The 16,794-nt window shown below is 37.3% G+C and overlaps 1 protein-coding gene across 1 annotated transcript in view; it reads left to right on the forward strand.

Moving 5' to 3' along the window:
• The first annotated feature begins 371 nt into the window (after nucleotides 1–371).
• The window catches only part of LOC110113772 (SUMO-activating enzyme subunit 2), a 29,346-nt gene continuing 12,923 nt past the window's right edge, over nucleotides 372–16,794 (forward strand). The window contains exons 1-5 of the mRNA XM_020846458.2: nucleotides 372–566; nucleotides 653–742; nucleotides 1,847–1,930; nucleotides 2,026–2,244; nucleotides 5,867–5,968. Coding sequence (XP_020702117.1) covers nucleotides 534–566; nucleotides 653–742; nucleotides 1,847–1,930; nucleotides 2,026–2,244; nucleotides 5,867–5,968 — 528 coding nt within the window. The 5' untranslated portion in view covers nucleotides 372–533. The remainder of the gene's footprint in view (nucleotides 567–652; nucleotides 743–1,846; nucleotides 1,931–2,025; nucleotides 2,245–5,866; nucleotides 5,969–16,794) is intronic.

Below are 16,794 nucleotides of genomic sequence, written 5' to 3' on the forward strand. Positions count from 1 at the left end.
CTTGATTTTACTTCGAGATTCGTGCCCGATCATTATAGTTTTTTTGATGATATATCAAACATATTGAGTTTTTTTTACCCTAATCGAGTTGGCGCAAAGTAGGGTCAAATCCGTACCCTCCTCTTCAACTCTAAATTAAATACATCTTTTCATGAAGTTCTTTTGATATAATTAAATTATTAAAATATTACATATAAATATTAAAATCTAAAAATAATATGTATATACACAAAAAAAAGAACAAATTCACCCACGTAGAATGGAGGGGACGATCCCACTAAAAGCGGGAGGCAGTGCGATTTTCAGTTTAAATAAATTCCATCGGGCCCACACCCAATCACCCATTTATATATAAATAATTATTTAAGAGGGAAGGAGCCGTAGGGGTAAAACTGAGAAGAAAACCCTTTCGTCCAAGTCGCTTCGGTTACCGGTCCCTCGTGAGTCCAAGGAGCAGGAGAAGTCCTCTTCGTCTACTATGCTTTGACGCGCGCCGGGAACTCTGATCTGTATTTCTCTCATCGAGCTCCAGCATGGCACCGGGCTCGGACATGGAGGCGGTCAAGGTATGAGCTTCTGTGTGTTGTTGTTGTCGCTTTTTTGGTGGCTTGGTTAGTCGGCTCTTTGCTGAGGTTTGGAGATGTGTTTTCAGAGGGCGAAGGTGCTGATGGTGGGGGCGGGCGGGATCGGCTGCGAGCTGCTCAAGACGCTTGCTTTGTCGGGCTTCGAAGATATACACATCGTAAGATTGGTTGGCTGATTCCTTTTTTTTTCTTGTTAGGGTTTTACTGTGCTTTTGTCTGCTTGTCGGTGGGAGTGGCGTTTGGGACTTATAATGCGTTAGGGTTCTACGTGCCTGTTTGCTTCAGTTCCATTTGCATGCTGTGGATTTGTTTTTTGCGTCGAAGTTTTGGAAATCGAAGATTTATGTCTTTAATTAATGCTTGAAATGGAGTTTGTGATATTAGCCGTTGCTAGCAAGAAGAGAAAAAACGAGCTGTTGCATAGTGCAGTTTGTCAGTAGAGTAACAGTTGGTTTGACGTGGGCTTGCATTGCTCTCTACTTTTTAGGGCTTGTCGCGAACAGAGAAATTATTAGGTACGGAGTGCGGACGGAAGAACCGTCTGCACACTAGTATAAAACAGTGTTCGGTACCACTCGGTACCGCTGGGTACCGCTCGGTACTCTGTGTCTGTGCAGACGGTTCTCACCCCGTCTGCACTCCGCACCTAATAATTTTTCTGTCGCGATAGATGGGATTTCAGTCACTTCACTGAAAAATTCTGAAGTTCATCCACTTATCCATTTTAATTTTTTGTGTTCTGTTATGTAATCATATCCTTTACTTTGTGATTAAAGTTAGAGGAATCCTCTGTCTTTATGAAGTCGTGAAATAATGTATTTTCTATGCTCTTTCTGCCGGATGATTGTATATTTTTATGTTAGATCACTAGCAGAAGACAGTGGGATGCAAAGGAAGATTTGTTTGATGTATAATAATAGCTTAAATTTGTCTAGAGTTTTCTCCTGAATGTGTTTGCATCTTATTACAAAATGCTGGGATATCATAAAAAAATGTTGTCATTGTGTCTTATAGCATAAGTTTGCAAAATCATGAGAGTTGTGCGACATAGCTCTTTATTTTCTTTGCTCAAGGTTACTGTGTAACGTTAATTTTATTCACTTTTTCTCGGACAGATCCTGAATTTATGGTTTTTGTTGCATGAAATTCCTGTTCTATATGTATTTCTGTGCTCGGGAGAACATGAGTGTGTTTTATCTCTATTCATTAGATGTGCATTTTCTTAAACATTTAGCAATCCTTTAAACTTCTGATTCTTCCAGATTGACATGGACACAATTGAAGTGAGCAATCTAAATAGGCAATTTTTGTTCCGCCAGTGTCATGTGGGCCAATCAAAGGCTAAGGTATGTTTCTTTACAGTTTGCTAAATTATTATTTCATGATCCTTTCCATGTCAATGATGCAGATCTTATATTTTTATTCATGCTATGCTTATCAGGTTGCTCGAGATGCTGTCCTTAAATTTAGGCCTCACATAAACATAAAACCATACCATGCAAATGTCAAAAATCCTGAGTTCAATATTGAATTTTTCAAGCAATTTAGTGTGGTCGTGAATGGACTTGATAACTTAGATGCCCGAAGACATGTCAATCGTCTATGCTTAGCTGCGGAGGTCCCTTTAATTGAAAGTGGAACAACTGGTTTTTTAGGGCAGGTGAGGTGAATGATATCTTGCTTTTATTTGGTGTCTTAACTTAGTTTTTTTTTTTTGAAGATTCTTTGATCTAAGTAGAAACTTCATCACTTGGCATACAATTTTGAGATTTCTCAAATTTACTTTTCCGTGTAAACAAAAGTTTTCACTTATGTTTGTACCCACCATAAATGAATGGAGAAAAATTCAAAAATAGTTGAGAAAAGATTAATATGGTATGCATATGCATGTACTCCACATGTATATGTGCTTGCCGTATGTTGGTTATTTATACATTAGACTTTTCTCTTCCTCCTCAGAAGATGAACATATAGATTCTTTTATTATATTAGTTTTGTGAAAAAGATTGAATTGATCTCGTAAATTTTTTTTGAAGGATCAAAATAGTCACCGACTATATAAAAGTACTAATTTGATCTATTGACTCTTTCAATAATGGTGCAACCCAGGAATCATAAGCCAAGTAAGCGAACACTAGGTATGCAAAAGAAAAAAAAAACACCAAACACAAATCAGAATTACAATAAAAAAAGACATTCCTTTCAATATGACAAATACAAACACTAAACAGAACACAACAAAGCTTTCAACTTCTAATAGAAATCACTTACAAATTATATTAGAACAAGACACGACACAACTTATGACTAACATTAATTTAAGAGAAGAAAGATACATGTGGGTTGGGAATCATGGAGAGAGAAGAAGAGATAGAAAACCGTTTGATGAGATAGATAGATTTAAGAATAATTTCAGCTTAAAAAGAGTGAATATCCCATCTAGAATAAAACTTAGTGATATTTTCAAATTGACATTCACTCTTGTTAAGATGAAATTATTCTTGAATTCATCTACCTCGTCACGTGGATGCAAATTCATTCTTAAATAATCTTCCGCCAGTAAGGATGTGATACATTTACTATAACCGATGGTTTGGCCCAATGACTCCGTATAATGAACGGTTACGATCAGGGCTCTCTAACGGGGTGATTTTGTTGCATATAACTATATAAGCACCACTATATTTCGATTACGGCCAACGCTTGCATGCTAACCAATGCCTAATCCTTTTTGAGTAATGAATCATATGGTAGACTTGATAGGGCACAACGCTTTCTGTTAGCGTTTTGAAGACCGGATCAGACAGGTCGGTTCGGTCGTGAATTGGTCAAGTTGTTGGTCCGATTAGGCTGGCAAATTGGATTCGCATTGAACTGATGCGAATCGGTTGAGCCGCTGGTTGAATCTAAAAATCGTCAAAATAGTATGATTTAGCTGAACCAGCCTATTCAATAAAATTATTTTTCTTTTTGATAAAAATTTAATATTTAAATTTTATTTTATTAAAAATTTAAATTCTAAATATCTATTTAAATGCTACAAATAAATTTAACCAGAATATATAGCTTCATGCAACTTTGTTTGTTGCTTGTAGTTTTTGTTTTATTCTATATAAAGATAACCATTTAAAATTCTTCTACGATGCAGGACTTAAAAATAGCGAGAATTTTGGATGAGAGTTAAATTGTGAAATTGGCTTGGGCTGCGAATTTGGTTTGAGAATATGTATAATTTATAAAAATTAAAAATATATATTTTGCAACAACAAAAACAACATTTATCCTTTATCTCACTATGTGGGGTCGGCTACATGAATTCTTTTTCTCCATTGTGCTTGTTAAGAGTCAAATTCTCATTTAAATATAATAAAGAAATATCATTTCTAATCTATTATATTAAATATTATATCATATTCTTATTAAACATTATATTTATATTATTAAACTTTTGTATTTTAAAAGTTTTTAATATGCATATAATTATATTTGTACTATGCATATACTTATATTCACATTAATGGTCAATTGAGCTTTGTAACGAGCTTTATATTAAGCCTTAATCGAGCTTGTTCATGAGCTTTAATCAAAGGAGTCATGTATTCATTTAAAAAAAAATAATTATCACGTAATTTATATTATTTCTGAATAATTTTAATATTTATTACATCATCCGGTTCAACCCCAATCTAACCATCAAACAGTAAACCTCTCCTTATTCAGGTTTGTTGTTCAGCACAATTTTCACAACCTTGTATTATGTTATTTAAGATTAAATTGGATTTATCTCTTAAACAGACATTCATCCAAGTTCATGAGATACCGTTGGACGAAGCAACTCATGACTCCTGGCAAGGATCATTGAGACCATGACAACGAAATTGTGAGATCTTGATTGGGTTCATCATTATTCCACCCACCCACATAGTGGGATAAATGCTTGATGATGATGTTGTTGTTGTTGTGGTGGTGGTGGTAAATTTCTATTCTTAAATATTAAAACTACTGTTATTATATGCCAAGTACTAAGTGCCTATTTAATGAGTAGTCTTAATCGAAAGTGCTCTCTCATTACCAGAAGGGTAATTAATCATTGGACGCCGATGAGAAATTTGAACTCAGATCTTAAAGTCTTCACTAAATGAAAATGAAATATCTGGGTAGTATCTTATCTTAATCAATCCGCCTTCCAAAAATTTACCTTTAGAACTTAATCCTCCTTATCTCTAATTAACCTACCTTCCAAAAATTTACCTTAGAACTTAATCCTTTATACTCTCTACGAATCATGCAGAGAGGCTGGGGCATCAAAAAATATCAAATGCCTCATTGGTCTAATTATAATTTATCGTATGGTCCAACTCATGTTGAACAATATAATTAATTTTGCAATTTTAATTTAAAAATTTATGTTAAATTATTTAATTAATCACTATTTTTTTATTTTAAGCAAAGCATAACATAAATATAACCCTCGTGTGTGTGCACTTAGTTGTTTCATAAACTTTATGTCATATATAATAAGACTCAATAAAATGAAATATTTAAGATTTTGCTCATTGAAGATTTTCTTCTTCAGTTAAGGCTGAGTGCACTTATGTGATTGCCATCCAAGTCGTATGTCTAATACCATTTGACTTTCAACACTTGATTTTTCAATACTTGATTTACCTGATATTTTAAGATCAATAACCTCTATAGGCTCATGGGGTTAAACAAAAGAAGTTTGAGTAACTACTTAAAATGCTTCATTCTTAGATAGGGCCTTTAATTGATTAATGATAGGGAAATAACTGAAACTAATCCCCCAACTATTAATATGTAACCAATTTAATCACATTTCTCCTATGTATTACCAAATTGATCCCAAATGGTGCCTCAATGACTAAATTAAAATTAAATATGTATTGTCGAGTGACTAAATTGGAATTGAAGGGATTTCTTGCGTATAACTACATTGGTTTATCTCTATGGATTTTAAGGGACATGTGTTTATGATTATTTTTGTAGCCCATGACTTTTCTCCTTTCCTCTTGCTATTGTAGTGTCTCGACAAATGCACACCATATCTTCCTGTGCAGAAACGTCAATTTTCCATTTTATATTTTATATAAATTTCTGAATAATCAGCTTATAGATTTGATCTCGTTATTTCTGAGATGAGATTAACAAGAAATGTCTTTCTGAGATTAAATTTATAATTCTACAAGTCTACACTTAGATGAACCTTTATTTATTCCTCATAGTTATCTTAATATATTTATTTTCTTCCAACCATATTGCAGGTAACTGTCCATGTCAAAGGTAAAACAGAATGCTACGAGTGTCAGGGAAAACCAACTCCAAAGACGTATCCTGTTTGCACTATAACTAATACTCCTTCAAAGGTTTGATCATTGTGGATAGTAAAATTTTGCATGCATTTTTCATTTAATTATTTTTAGAGAAAATAACCAAAATGATCCTTTAGCTTTTTAAGAAGGGCTAAAATGATCACCAATTATATTAAATGATCATTTTAGGCAATCAAGCTTTTAAAAAAGAATCAAAATAGTCCTATTGTGGGATTATTTTGGTTCCGCTTTAAGGAGTTTAGGGACCAAAATGATCTTTTAATATAATTGGGGATTATTTTAATCTTTCATAATACGTCAAGGGATCATTTTGGTCCTTTTCTCATTTATTATTATTTTTTTTCAGTTAGTGTGATTGAATTCGATTCCCTCTTGCAATATTAAAACAATCCCTAAAAATTAAACTATCTATGTGTCTAATTGATCATATAGGAATACAAGAGTTTGTTGGGATTACAATGCTGTCACTTCACGTTTCCTCTTGCCACATCAAATTCTCTGGGCTTGTTTGGTTCTAGAACATTTTCATGAAGTTTTATCTTTGCCGCATCTTAAAGTGTAGTGCACAAAGTGCAATTGTGGGTTCTTGGGGTGAGTTAATATATGTGACTTTATCCCTGATTAGCAAAAAAAATGTTGGTTCTTGAATTCATACTTTTGACTCTAGGTTCTTCTACAGGGACAACCTAATTTTGCCCACCCCCTCTCTTGGGGCACTCATTTTGATTTAACTTGAGGAACTTTATAGTTTTTACTCGTGGCTGTTTATGGCTATATAATTTTTAGCTTATTTAAGTAATATCTCTCTTTTTTTTACTGTTATTTAGTTATTCAAAAACGTTTGTTGATATTATATTAAGCCGCACAAACTTTCACTATGTTTTTATTTTTGTGCTCACAACTCTCATTGGAAAGAAATTATTGATATATTTTTGGGATGAAAATAAGGAAAGTGGTAATTCCATACATAATATCAAAATCTTGCCTATTTTTAACCCTAATATCATTTATGATAATATCACTTAAATCTCCAAGAGCACGACAAATCCCCTACTCTTATTTTTTTAATTACATTAAGTTCTCAATGTGTTGGTAGTAGCATGTGTAAATAGACTGATTTGGTTGTTCATTTTGAAAACTGAGGTGTTAATTTTGTAAATAATTATGCTTTCGGCTCCCAAAAATATGTCTGATTTAGCATTTTAGCCAATTGGCAGTTATTGTTTTTAATGTTTTAAAACTAAAGTTTGTTTCAGTCTTATCATTTTTATTTATTTTCTTAGTTTTGTAGGTTTCAGTGCTTAGTTTCAAATATTATTTGTTATTTCTTTTTGATGCAAATTAACAAGTATTAAATATTACTTTCACAGTATGTGTGTTTTTAATTTTGAATTAAAAGTAATAACTAAAATTTAAAATTGAGGGGTTCAAGTTCACCATTAAGTTATTAACTCTATAGATAAGAAATCATATGCAATATAGTAATATTATTAATAATACCTTGCAAGAAAAAAAATAATATTAAAAGGGTTTGATAACATGCAAATTATGTTATTTTTTTTATTTCCAATTCTCTTTAATAGTTTAGTACCAACGTTATTGATGTGAAACATGTATGAAAACAAGAATTGCTTTGCGAAATTAATAATAATTTGAACAAAACTTTGCCAATTGTGAACCGTATGTTTCACCAAGTTAGATTTCTGAATTTTCAATTAGAAGTTATGTAATAGCATACGGTTACAAACAAGATTAAAAGGATAGTTGCAAATAACAACAAAATAAATAAGTAAAACTAACAGAAATGAATAACAAAAATCCACGGTTTAACAATTAGAAATGTTCACTTTGAGTTTCCTCACTCTCGTTTCTGAAAGTGGTGTTTAGCGGAGAAAGATTAAAAGTAGCCCTAGTGATGCTACCACGAGACAAGTGATGCTTAAGGTATTGTTTGCCGGAGAAGTAGCCGGAGGAGGGGAATTTGATGGTCGTCTGATGATTTGCCATTGTCCTGTTGGTTGTTGTTCGTCGATCGTCTCGGCAAGATGATAGAGTATGCGATCCACGTAGCTTTCCACAAAATCTTCGAATTCCCAGTGGGGATCAAAGAAGGACGATTGAAGAATGTTGATTTGTCTTTGAGAGTTGTATGCAAATCCGTGATCGGATCGGCCATTCAAGGAGGCGACGTTGGCTTGTCGGACTTGATCCTTGAGAGGATTTGTTTTGGAGGACATAAGGGGAGGGACTTTGGAGAAGATGGGAATTTCGGCTAGGGTTGGGGGGGGGGGTTGCTCTTTAGAATTTGTAAGGGAAGTGGAGATGAATAGCTTTTGGAAAATCTGAATATTAATTTCAGATTTTATAGACAGGGAAGGACTAATTTTGAAATTTAAAATTATCCCTAAATTGGGCTATAGGAGGGGATGGCGGTTTAGGGATATTAAGTGGGGAGAATTTAATTAGAAGTTTTGGTTTAAATGGAGAGACAGGCGGCATGGGCAGGGGGGGGGGCAGCATATCGAGTGAGGAAGAGGGATTTTGGGGAGAAATTAAAAGCTTCCAAAACAAGCTATTTAATTTAGGAAGTGGGACATTCAATCAAATCTAATTTAAATTTAAATTAGACCTAGATTTAGGAACTTTCTTAAATTAGAATTTGTAATTAAGGAAAGTATTTGAAATTCAAACTTGAATTTCAAACAATTTTAAATTCTTTCATTTCTTGCTTGAAGTAATTTTGGGAAGTAATTATGATGATTGGACTCATCATTATGGCGGTGGAGATGGGGTTTGGACCGGCGGCAATGGGGGAAGGGGTAAGGGTGGCGTCGGGTAGGAAAAGGGAGGGGTGGATTGGGTTTGCCGGCAGCTTGGGATGATAGGGATTGGGCCGGCGGGTTATGGGGGGAATGGAAAAGGCTAGGGAGGCCTTTGGCCGGCGGCAAGGAGGGAGGCCTATGGGTGGTGGCAGGTTTGGGAGGAAGGTCAAGAAAAGAAAAGAAAAATAGAGAAAACCAAAAGCTCACCTGAAGGGGCTGTTGGGTGCTTTGTTTGAGCCTCTCCTAGGCTTCACCTCTCCTCTCAAGAGCTCACAAACAAGAACTCAAAATCTGAAAATTTTATTAATTCATCATCTCTCATACAAAGCAAAAGACCTCTATATACAGGCCTCAATAATAAAGAAAAGAAGAAAGACTCAAATGCCCTCGGGACTACAATAAGAACTCACTATCCATGGGGGTAAAATAGGAAAACTTAAATGCAAAATAAACAAAAGGCTTCGAAACGTAGCCGTCGATCTACGATTCCGTTGATGGTACACATGTCGAAATCTCTGGCTGATGTCCTCATCAGTTACCTTATGAATACCCGTCTAACATGACAAGTCAGCGTTTCATTATCTTTTTTTTTAATGGCATTATTATTTTCCTAAATTTAAATGAGTAACAATGGCTTATATGGCTTGCTAGAATTAGCAGGTAGTTGTTCTTATTAACATTGAAGGAACAAGTTTATCTGAGACATTCATCTAGTGGTAAAAACTTTGTTTTTCTTTGCTGTTGACAGCAAAAGCTGGCCAAAACGCTACTGTTTCTGTTGAAACTTCTGACCAAATGGTCAGAATTCTTGTGTTGGCTGTTCTGGTTGAAAACTGAAAACAAGAAGGATTGTAATGTAGGTTCAAGTGGAAACCATTAGGAAGCCCCTTTCTCGGATTGGTTTCTGGCATACTATAAGCCATGCTTGCTTCCCCTCAAAAGCGGACTTTCTTAACAGTTATACATCATTGAATTTATTATGACACTTAACTGTCAGCTGTTTATTTCTTGATGGTACAACAAAGAGAATTAAAAATATCGACTCTCCCCCTGATTCATTGTTTCTGTGAGCCCACAGTATGTTTATTGCATCGTTGATTAAGTTTACTAAGGCCTCGATTGGTACGGCTTTTTTACTGCTTCTTAAAAAAGCTTTCTAGTACAAAAATTAAAATTTTTGTACTAGAAAGCTGTTTTTAGAAGCAGCAAGAAAGCCGTCCCAAACGAAGCCTAAGAAAATATCATTTACATTGTTATTGCTATTTGATCTTGTTTCTTATCTAATGTTGCTTTTACCTCTAAAGGCCTGGAGTGGTGCTACAGGACAGTAATTTTATTTTGCGACCCAAAATATTTGGGATGAGGCTAATGATTTTGATGCTGATGATATGGTCTTTGCTTGTGTACCCTTGTGGCAGGTTTTTGAACTTTTGTTTTGCCTTTTTAAAAGAAAATCAAAGATTTTGTTCCCCTAAGCTGAAATCTTTGTTTGACTCCTAATCAAGGCATGCATTCCGATCTGTATAACAGTACTCATTTAGGAGTTGTTGAGGATAAGAACCTTAACAACACGTTTTTGATAATAGATGAAATAGATGAGAGTGGTATTCTTCCTCTATCTATTTCGGATTTTCTTTTTCTTCATTCTCTGAACTTATTAATGGGCTTCTATTGCATTTTGTTTCCAAATTGTCAAAAGTGGATATATTTGCATGACAACAACATCAAGCCTTTATCCCACTACGTGGGGTCGGCTACATGAATCCTTTTTCTCCATTGTGTTCTATTAAAAGTCAAATTCTCATTTAAAAAAAAAAAAAAAAAAAAAAAAAACAACTCTTCTATGAGGAGTTGGAAGGTGACTTTGGTAATGGAGGTAGAATTGGCTTGTCTGCAACTCTAACCATACCCGCAAGTATGTAAGCATTTTAATCAATGGTCGTGGAGAGGAAGTGATTAACTATTATCGACCAATGGGATTTAATGACTGAAGAATACGTGAGAAATATGGAGGTTCTGAAGCTACACTGCTTGACCTATTATGAATCAGATGTCTTGAAATGGGGTGGCAATAAAGTTTAAAAAAAAGGGGTTGCAATAAAGTCAAGTTGTTTGGTTGAATAGTTCAGTAATAATATTAGGAACTTAGTGATATTCTTTATAATGATTTTAACTTTTGCTGGGCAATCTGTGTATCTCTTTCCATTATACCTCTGTTTATGAACACCCATATCTTGATAATCTAAAGATGGAAGTTGTGGAAAGGCTAGGTCAACTAATAGCAGCAATAGTAGCTAGGTAATAGCTCGTGTCTTTATTTGTATAGGTTGTGGAGTAATATTAGAGATTGAAGGCTCTTCAACATATATGCAATATTAACCTATAATAAGAACGCCTGTGCAAATTCTAGCTCAAATTTATCTCAGATATAAATTTAAGCTCAAGATTAACTTCATCATTGTACAAGGGCACAGGTACACAAGGAGGGGGAGACTGAGATTCGTAGAGTTTAGATTGGAGTGATTGGACAGAGTTAACTTCATACTTTTTATTTTCTCAAGGTACCAATTTAAATTAGCTTTGAATTTTTCATCAGGATGCTTGGGATGATTGAGGACTTGATGAGATTCAGTCGAAGGCCAATTAAAATGGCTTGTCTTTGGATAGTGATAAAAATACTTGAGTTCGCAAGCAACCCTAACGATAAATTGGTAAAAACAACGAGAAAGAACACAAGAACGCCAACGAAATCAACCCAAAACAGTAGATTTTATTAGGAAATCAAAGCAAAGCAAACATAAAGCAAAGATATAATTGAACTTCAATTCGAGAGGAGGATCATTCTCTTCCAATCTCTAGACGATGAGTCTAGAGCCCAAGACGCCAAGGAAAAACTCCAAGAAAACAACTAAAATCATGCATAAACCCTAACCCTAACCTCTCATGCCTATTTAAAGCTTAATTTAATTGAATTTAAATATCCTTTCCCTCCTAACCTAGCCGCCTCCCTTAATTAGCCCTGTGTGGCCCATGACTTGGGCGGCAAACCCCGCCTCCTGTAGACTAGGGCCGACCAATGTGGGGCCGATTGAGTCGGTTCAGTAATCGACTCAACAATACCGCCTTCCCAAAGAACCTCCTTGTCCTCAAGGTGGAAAGAGGGAAACTGATGTTTTACCCTCTCATAAGGGCTCCCATATCGCCTCATAATCTGGAAGATCATTCCACTTGATTAATACCTCCTTTACTCCCCCTCCTTGGCGTACCCCTTGTAAGTCAAACAGTGTATTTCAGAACTCATGGCATGCTCCCCAATTGCCCTTCTAAGTTATGAAACATGAAAAACAGGATGTATGGTTGTTGTGGCTAGCAATTTCAGTTATATGCTACCTTTCCATTCTTCTCCAAAACTTCAAATGGTCCAAAATATCATGGGGTAAGCTTCTCATTCATTCTGTTGGCAATAGTCTTCTGCCAGTATGGTCGGAGCTTAAAAAACACAGTCTCTCTTACTTCGAAATGGATGTCCCTCCTTTGTCCATCAGCTTGTTTCTTCATAATCTGTTGGGCTCTCAACAGATGCTTCTTCAACTCTTCTAACATGCTGTCCCTCTCTTGCAAATATTCCTCCACTAAAGAAATTGGAGTGCTGCTTCTCCCAAAGTGCACCAAGTGAAGTGGGTCCCTTCCGTACAACACCTTAAACGGGGCCATATGAGAAGCAAAATGATAAAAGATGTTTTACCAATACTTAGCCCTAGATAACCACTTAGCTCATATCCTGGGTGTCTCTGACACAAAGCATTTGAGATAGGTCTCCAAGCTCCTATTGATCACTTTTGTTTGGCCATCCGTCTGTGGGTGGTAGGCGGTGGTCTTTTTCAAAACTGTTCCCTGCAATCTGAATAGCTCCCTTAAAAAATGGCTGGGGAACACCTTATCCCTGTCGGATGCTATCGCCTCTGGTACCTCATGCAATATAACTACCTCTATGATGAAGGCTGATGCTACTTTCACTGCCGTGTAAGGATGTCGTAGGGGAATGAAGTGAGCATTCTTGCTTAATCTATCCACTACTACCAAAATTATCGTGAAACCTTCTGAACGGGGCAACCCATCTATGAAGTCCATAGATACCTTCTCCCATACTCGATCTGGTAAAGCCAATGGCTGTAGAGGTCATCCTGTTGACATGGCCAAATACTTATTTCTCTGACATATCTCACATTCGGACACCATCTCTTCCACATCCTTATGCATTCCCTTCTAGTACAACTCCGAGGCTAGCCTCATGTAGGTCTTCTGTACCCTTGAGTGACCCCCAAATGCACTCCCACAGAACTCCTGAAGCAAGTGTAGAATGTGAATTGATGTCCTGTGCATCACAAACCTTCCCTGATACAGTAGCCTCTCCCCCTTCCAAAGAGTACTACTCCATTCTCTCAGTAAGTCGACCCTAATATTTTCCAACTCCTCATCCCTGTCACTCTCCTCCTTGATGGCCTCCCAATCTAACATCAATGGGATAGACACTGCCATCGCCTGTAACTCCCCCATGCATTTGGACAAGGCATTTGCCGCCTTGTTATCTAATTCTTGCTTGTACTGGATTTCGAAATCATATCACAGCAATTTGGACAACCACCTTTGATGCTCATCTGTCACCATCTACTGCTCCAACAAGTATTTCAGGCTTTGCTGGTCTGTCATGATAATGAAATGCCTATCCAGTAGGTAGGGCCGCCACTTTTGGATGGATAAAACGATGGCTATCAACTCCCGCTCATAGACAAATTTCAGCCTAGCTGTAGCAGTCAACACCTGGTTGTAATAGGCAATGGTTCGATGATTCTGCATAAGCACCACCCCAACTCTTACCCAGAAGCATCTGTCTCCACTATGAAGACGTGAGTTAAGTCTGGCAAGGCTAAGGCCGGTATCGTAGTCATAGCCTTTTTCAAGCACTCAAAGGCTGCCGTAGCCGTCTCCCCCCATAGGAATCCGTCTTTCTTCAATTGCTCTGTGAGCGACCATGCTATGATGTTGTATCCCTCCGCAAATCTCCTGTAGTATCCTGTCAGTCCTAGGAATCCCCTCAGCTCCTTCATATTCCTCAGCACTGGCCACCTCAACATAGCCTCAATTTTTGACCGATCTACTGCCGCCCCTTCTTTGGAAACAATATGACCCAAGTACTCTACACTGGCTTGTGCAAAACAACACTTCTTCAAGTTGACCCTCAGCTGGTTGTCCTGCAACACTTCTAACATCCTCCTCAGATGCTCCTAGTGCTCCCCTTCTATCTTGCTCTAAACTAGGATGTCGCCAAAGAATACTAGGACAAATCACTGAGATAAGTTTTGAAAACCTTATTCATGAGTGACTGGAGCATTGATGAGGCCAAAAGGCATCACCAGGAACTCATCGTCAGGAACTCATAATGCCCCTCATGATTTTTGAAAGCAGTCTTGAGCACATTTCTTCTTCATTCTGACCTGATGGTATCCTGGCTTTAGATCTATCTTGCTGAAAATCACTGCCCCATTCAACTCATCTAACAACTCATTAATCACTGGTTTGGGAAACTTATCCGACACTGTTTCCTTGTTGATCGCTCTGTAGTACACAAAATATCCAACTGCCATCCTTTTTCTTCACCAGTAAAACTGGACTAGAGAAAGGACTATTACTGGGTCTGATGATTCCTGCCTCCAAAATCTCTCTATTCCACTTCTCAATTTCATCATTCTGAAATTGAGGATAGCGATAGGGCTAAACAATGATGGGTGACACACCATCCCTTAAAGTGATAGCGTGTTCCTGCTCCTTGGGTGGTGGCAATCTTTGAGGTGGCTAAAAAACCTCATGGAATTGTTGGATCAACGTCTGTACTGAAACACAACCCCTTTGCCCTCTTATCATGCATCTTTTTCTTTGTCAGCCTCTTGAAGTTTCCCCCACTCCCTCTTCATGTCTTCTCCCTAGTGGTTTCCCGAATTCCTCCTCTTGCAGGACCCTTAGGTGTTAAATGAGTAGTCATCATCCTGTAAGTACCTCCTAAGTTGCTACTCCTGGCTCCCCTCTCTAGATTCCTCTAATTTTCAACTAGCTGTGCTAACTTCATGGCCTCCCCCAAGTCACGAGGCATTAGAACTTTCATTGTCGCTCTGATCTCTGCCTTTAGCCCCTTCATGAAGTTCTCCTCCAATACAGTATCTGATAACCGCTCCACCCTACTGGCCAGGTGCTCAAACCGCTCACGGTAGTCTGCTACTGATCCCTCCTGCACCAGAGCAAAGAATTGCTCATAGAAATCCCATCCCCGATCGGATTGGAAATGTTTTTTATGCAGTCCTTGAATTCTCCCCAACTCCTGATGGGTCTGATCTGGTCTCTCCATTGGTACCATGACACCGCCTTCCCTTCCAAATATAAGCTTGCTGCTGTCAGCTTCTCCTCCTCTGTTAGCCCATTGATGGCGAAGTTTCTCTCCATCTTATAAATCCACCCATACGCATCTTCCCCTTTGAATATGGACATCTTTAACTTCTTCATCTTCTGATCTCCCCCATTTCCCCTTATTCTTCCATATCTTCCCCTCTCCCAAGTGCTTGGCCCTTCCCGCATCTCCCGGTCTTCCCTTGCCATGTCATAACCCAAACCCCCTTCAAAATCCCCTCTCCTTCCTTCAAATTTAGCACCTCGGCGGCCATAATATCCCTCCTGACATTCCCAATCAGCACCCATTTGCTCTGCCTCCCCATACCCATACCTTGTTTATCCTCCATCTGGAAAGGCTCCATATAGGGTTTTCTTCTTTCTCCCTCCACGATTTCCACCTTATCTTCCTCCCTATGAATTTCAGAATTCATGTTCTTCCCTTCTAACCTTTTTGCCACTGAAGCTACCGTTTGGTTGTGGATTTCAAACATTTTCTTCATCATGTCCCAGAGATTGGCTGCTTATCCTTCTATGGAGGAAATCCTATCCTCCACCGTTGTCTTGATTTGGTTCATCTCCCCTTCAAGTATTTCTTCCAGTGCATCCACTTTCTTGGATGTTATCTTTATCCGGATTTTTGTAGATTCAAAAAATCTGAATTTGGATAACAAAAACAGCAACTTTATCCTTCACAGGCCAAAATTCAGCCGCTGAAATATGTCAAAATCAGCCCACCAATGGTTCTAAGACTTGCTTTGATACCAATTTGATTGGAAATACTTGAGTTCGCAAGTAATCCTATCGGAATTACTTGAGTTTGCAAGCATCCCTAACGATAAATTGGTAAAAAACAGCGAGAAAGAACACAAGAACGCCAACAAAATCAACCCAAAACAGTAGATTTTATTAGGGAAATCAAAGCAAAGCAAACATAAATCAAAGATGCAATTGACCCTCAATTCGAGCGAGAGGAATATCATTCTCTCCCAATCTCTAGACGACGAGTCTAGAGCCCAAGACGCCAAGGAGAAACTCCAAGAGAACAACTCAAATCATGCATAAACCCTAACCTCTCATGCTTAAAGCTTAATTTACTTGAATTCAAATATTCTTTCCCTCCTAACCTAGCAGCCTCCCTTAATTAGCCTTGTGGGGCCCACAATTTGGGTGGCAAACCCCGCCTCTTGCAGACTAGGGCCGACCCATGTGGGCCTGGCTGGGTCGGTTCAAGAACCGACCCAATAGACAACGATGATGAAAAAGATGAGTGGGAATGACTATCATGGTATCTCATGATATGATAGATTAAGATCATGATGAAAGTGTGCAAGATATGCAAGATTGTCATGTTATGATTTAGTAGGCTCATGATATTGATGATAGAATATGCATGATCGATAATGATCATGATATGAATGATGTGATTTGCACTTTTGATGCTTTGAAGAATATGCCATGAGGACCATGATGAGAGGAGCAAGATCTACAATTCCTCTTAGCATAATAATATTTTTTGGAATGATCTTAAAATGAAGTATGAGAGTCATGTCTATAATACATGAGCTTATGAATGGTAACAAAAATTGGAAGAGTAAA

This window comes from Dendrobium catenatum, unplaced genomic scaffold (assembly GCF_001605985.2).
Source record: "Dendrobium catenatum unplaced genomic scaffold, ASM160598v2 fragScaff_scaffold_1117, whole genome shotgun sequence".
Classification (NCBI taxonomy): Eukaryota; Viridiplantae; Streptophyta; class Magnoliopsida; order Asparagales; family Orchidaceae; genus Dendrobium; species Dendrobium catenatum.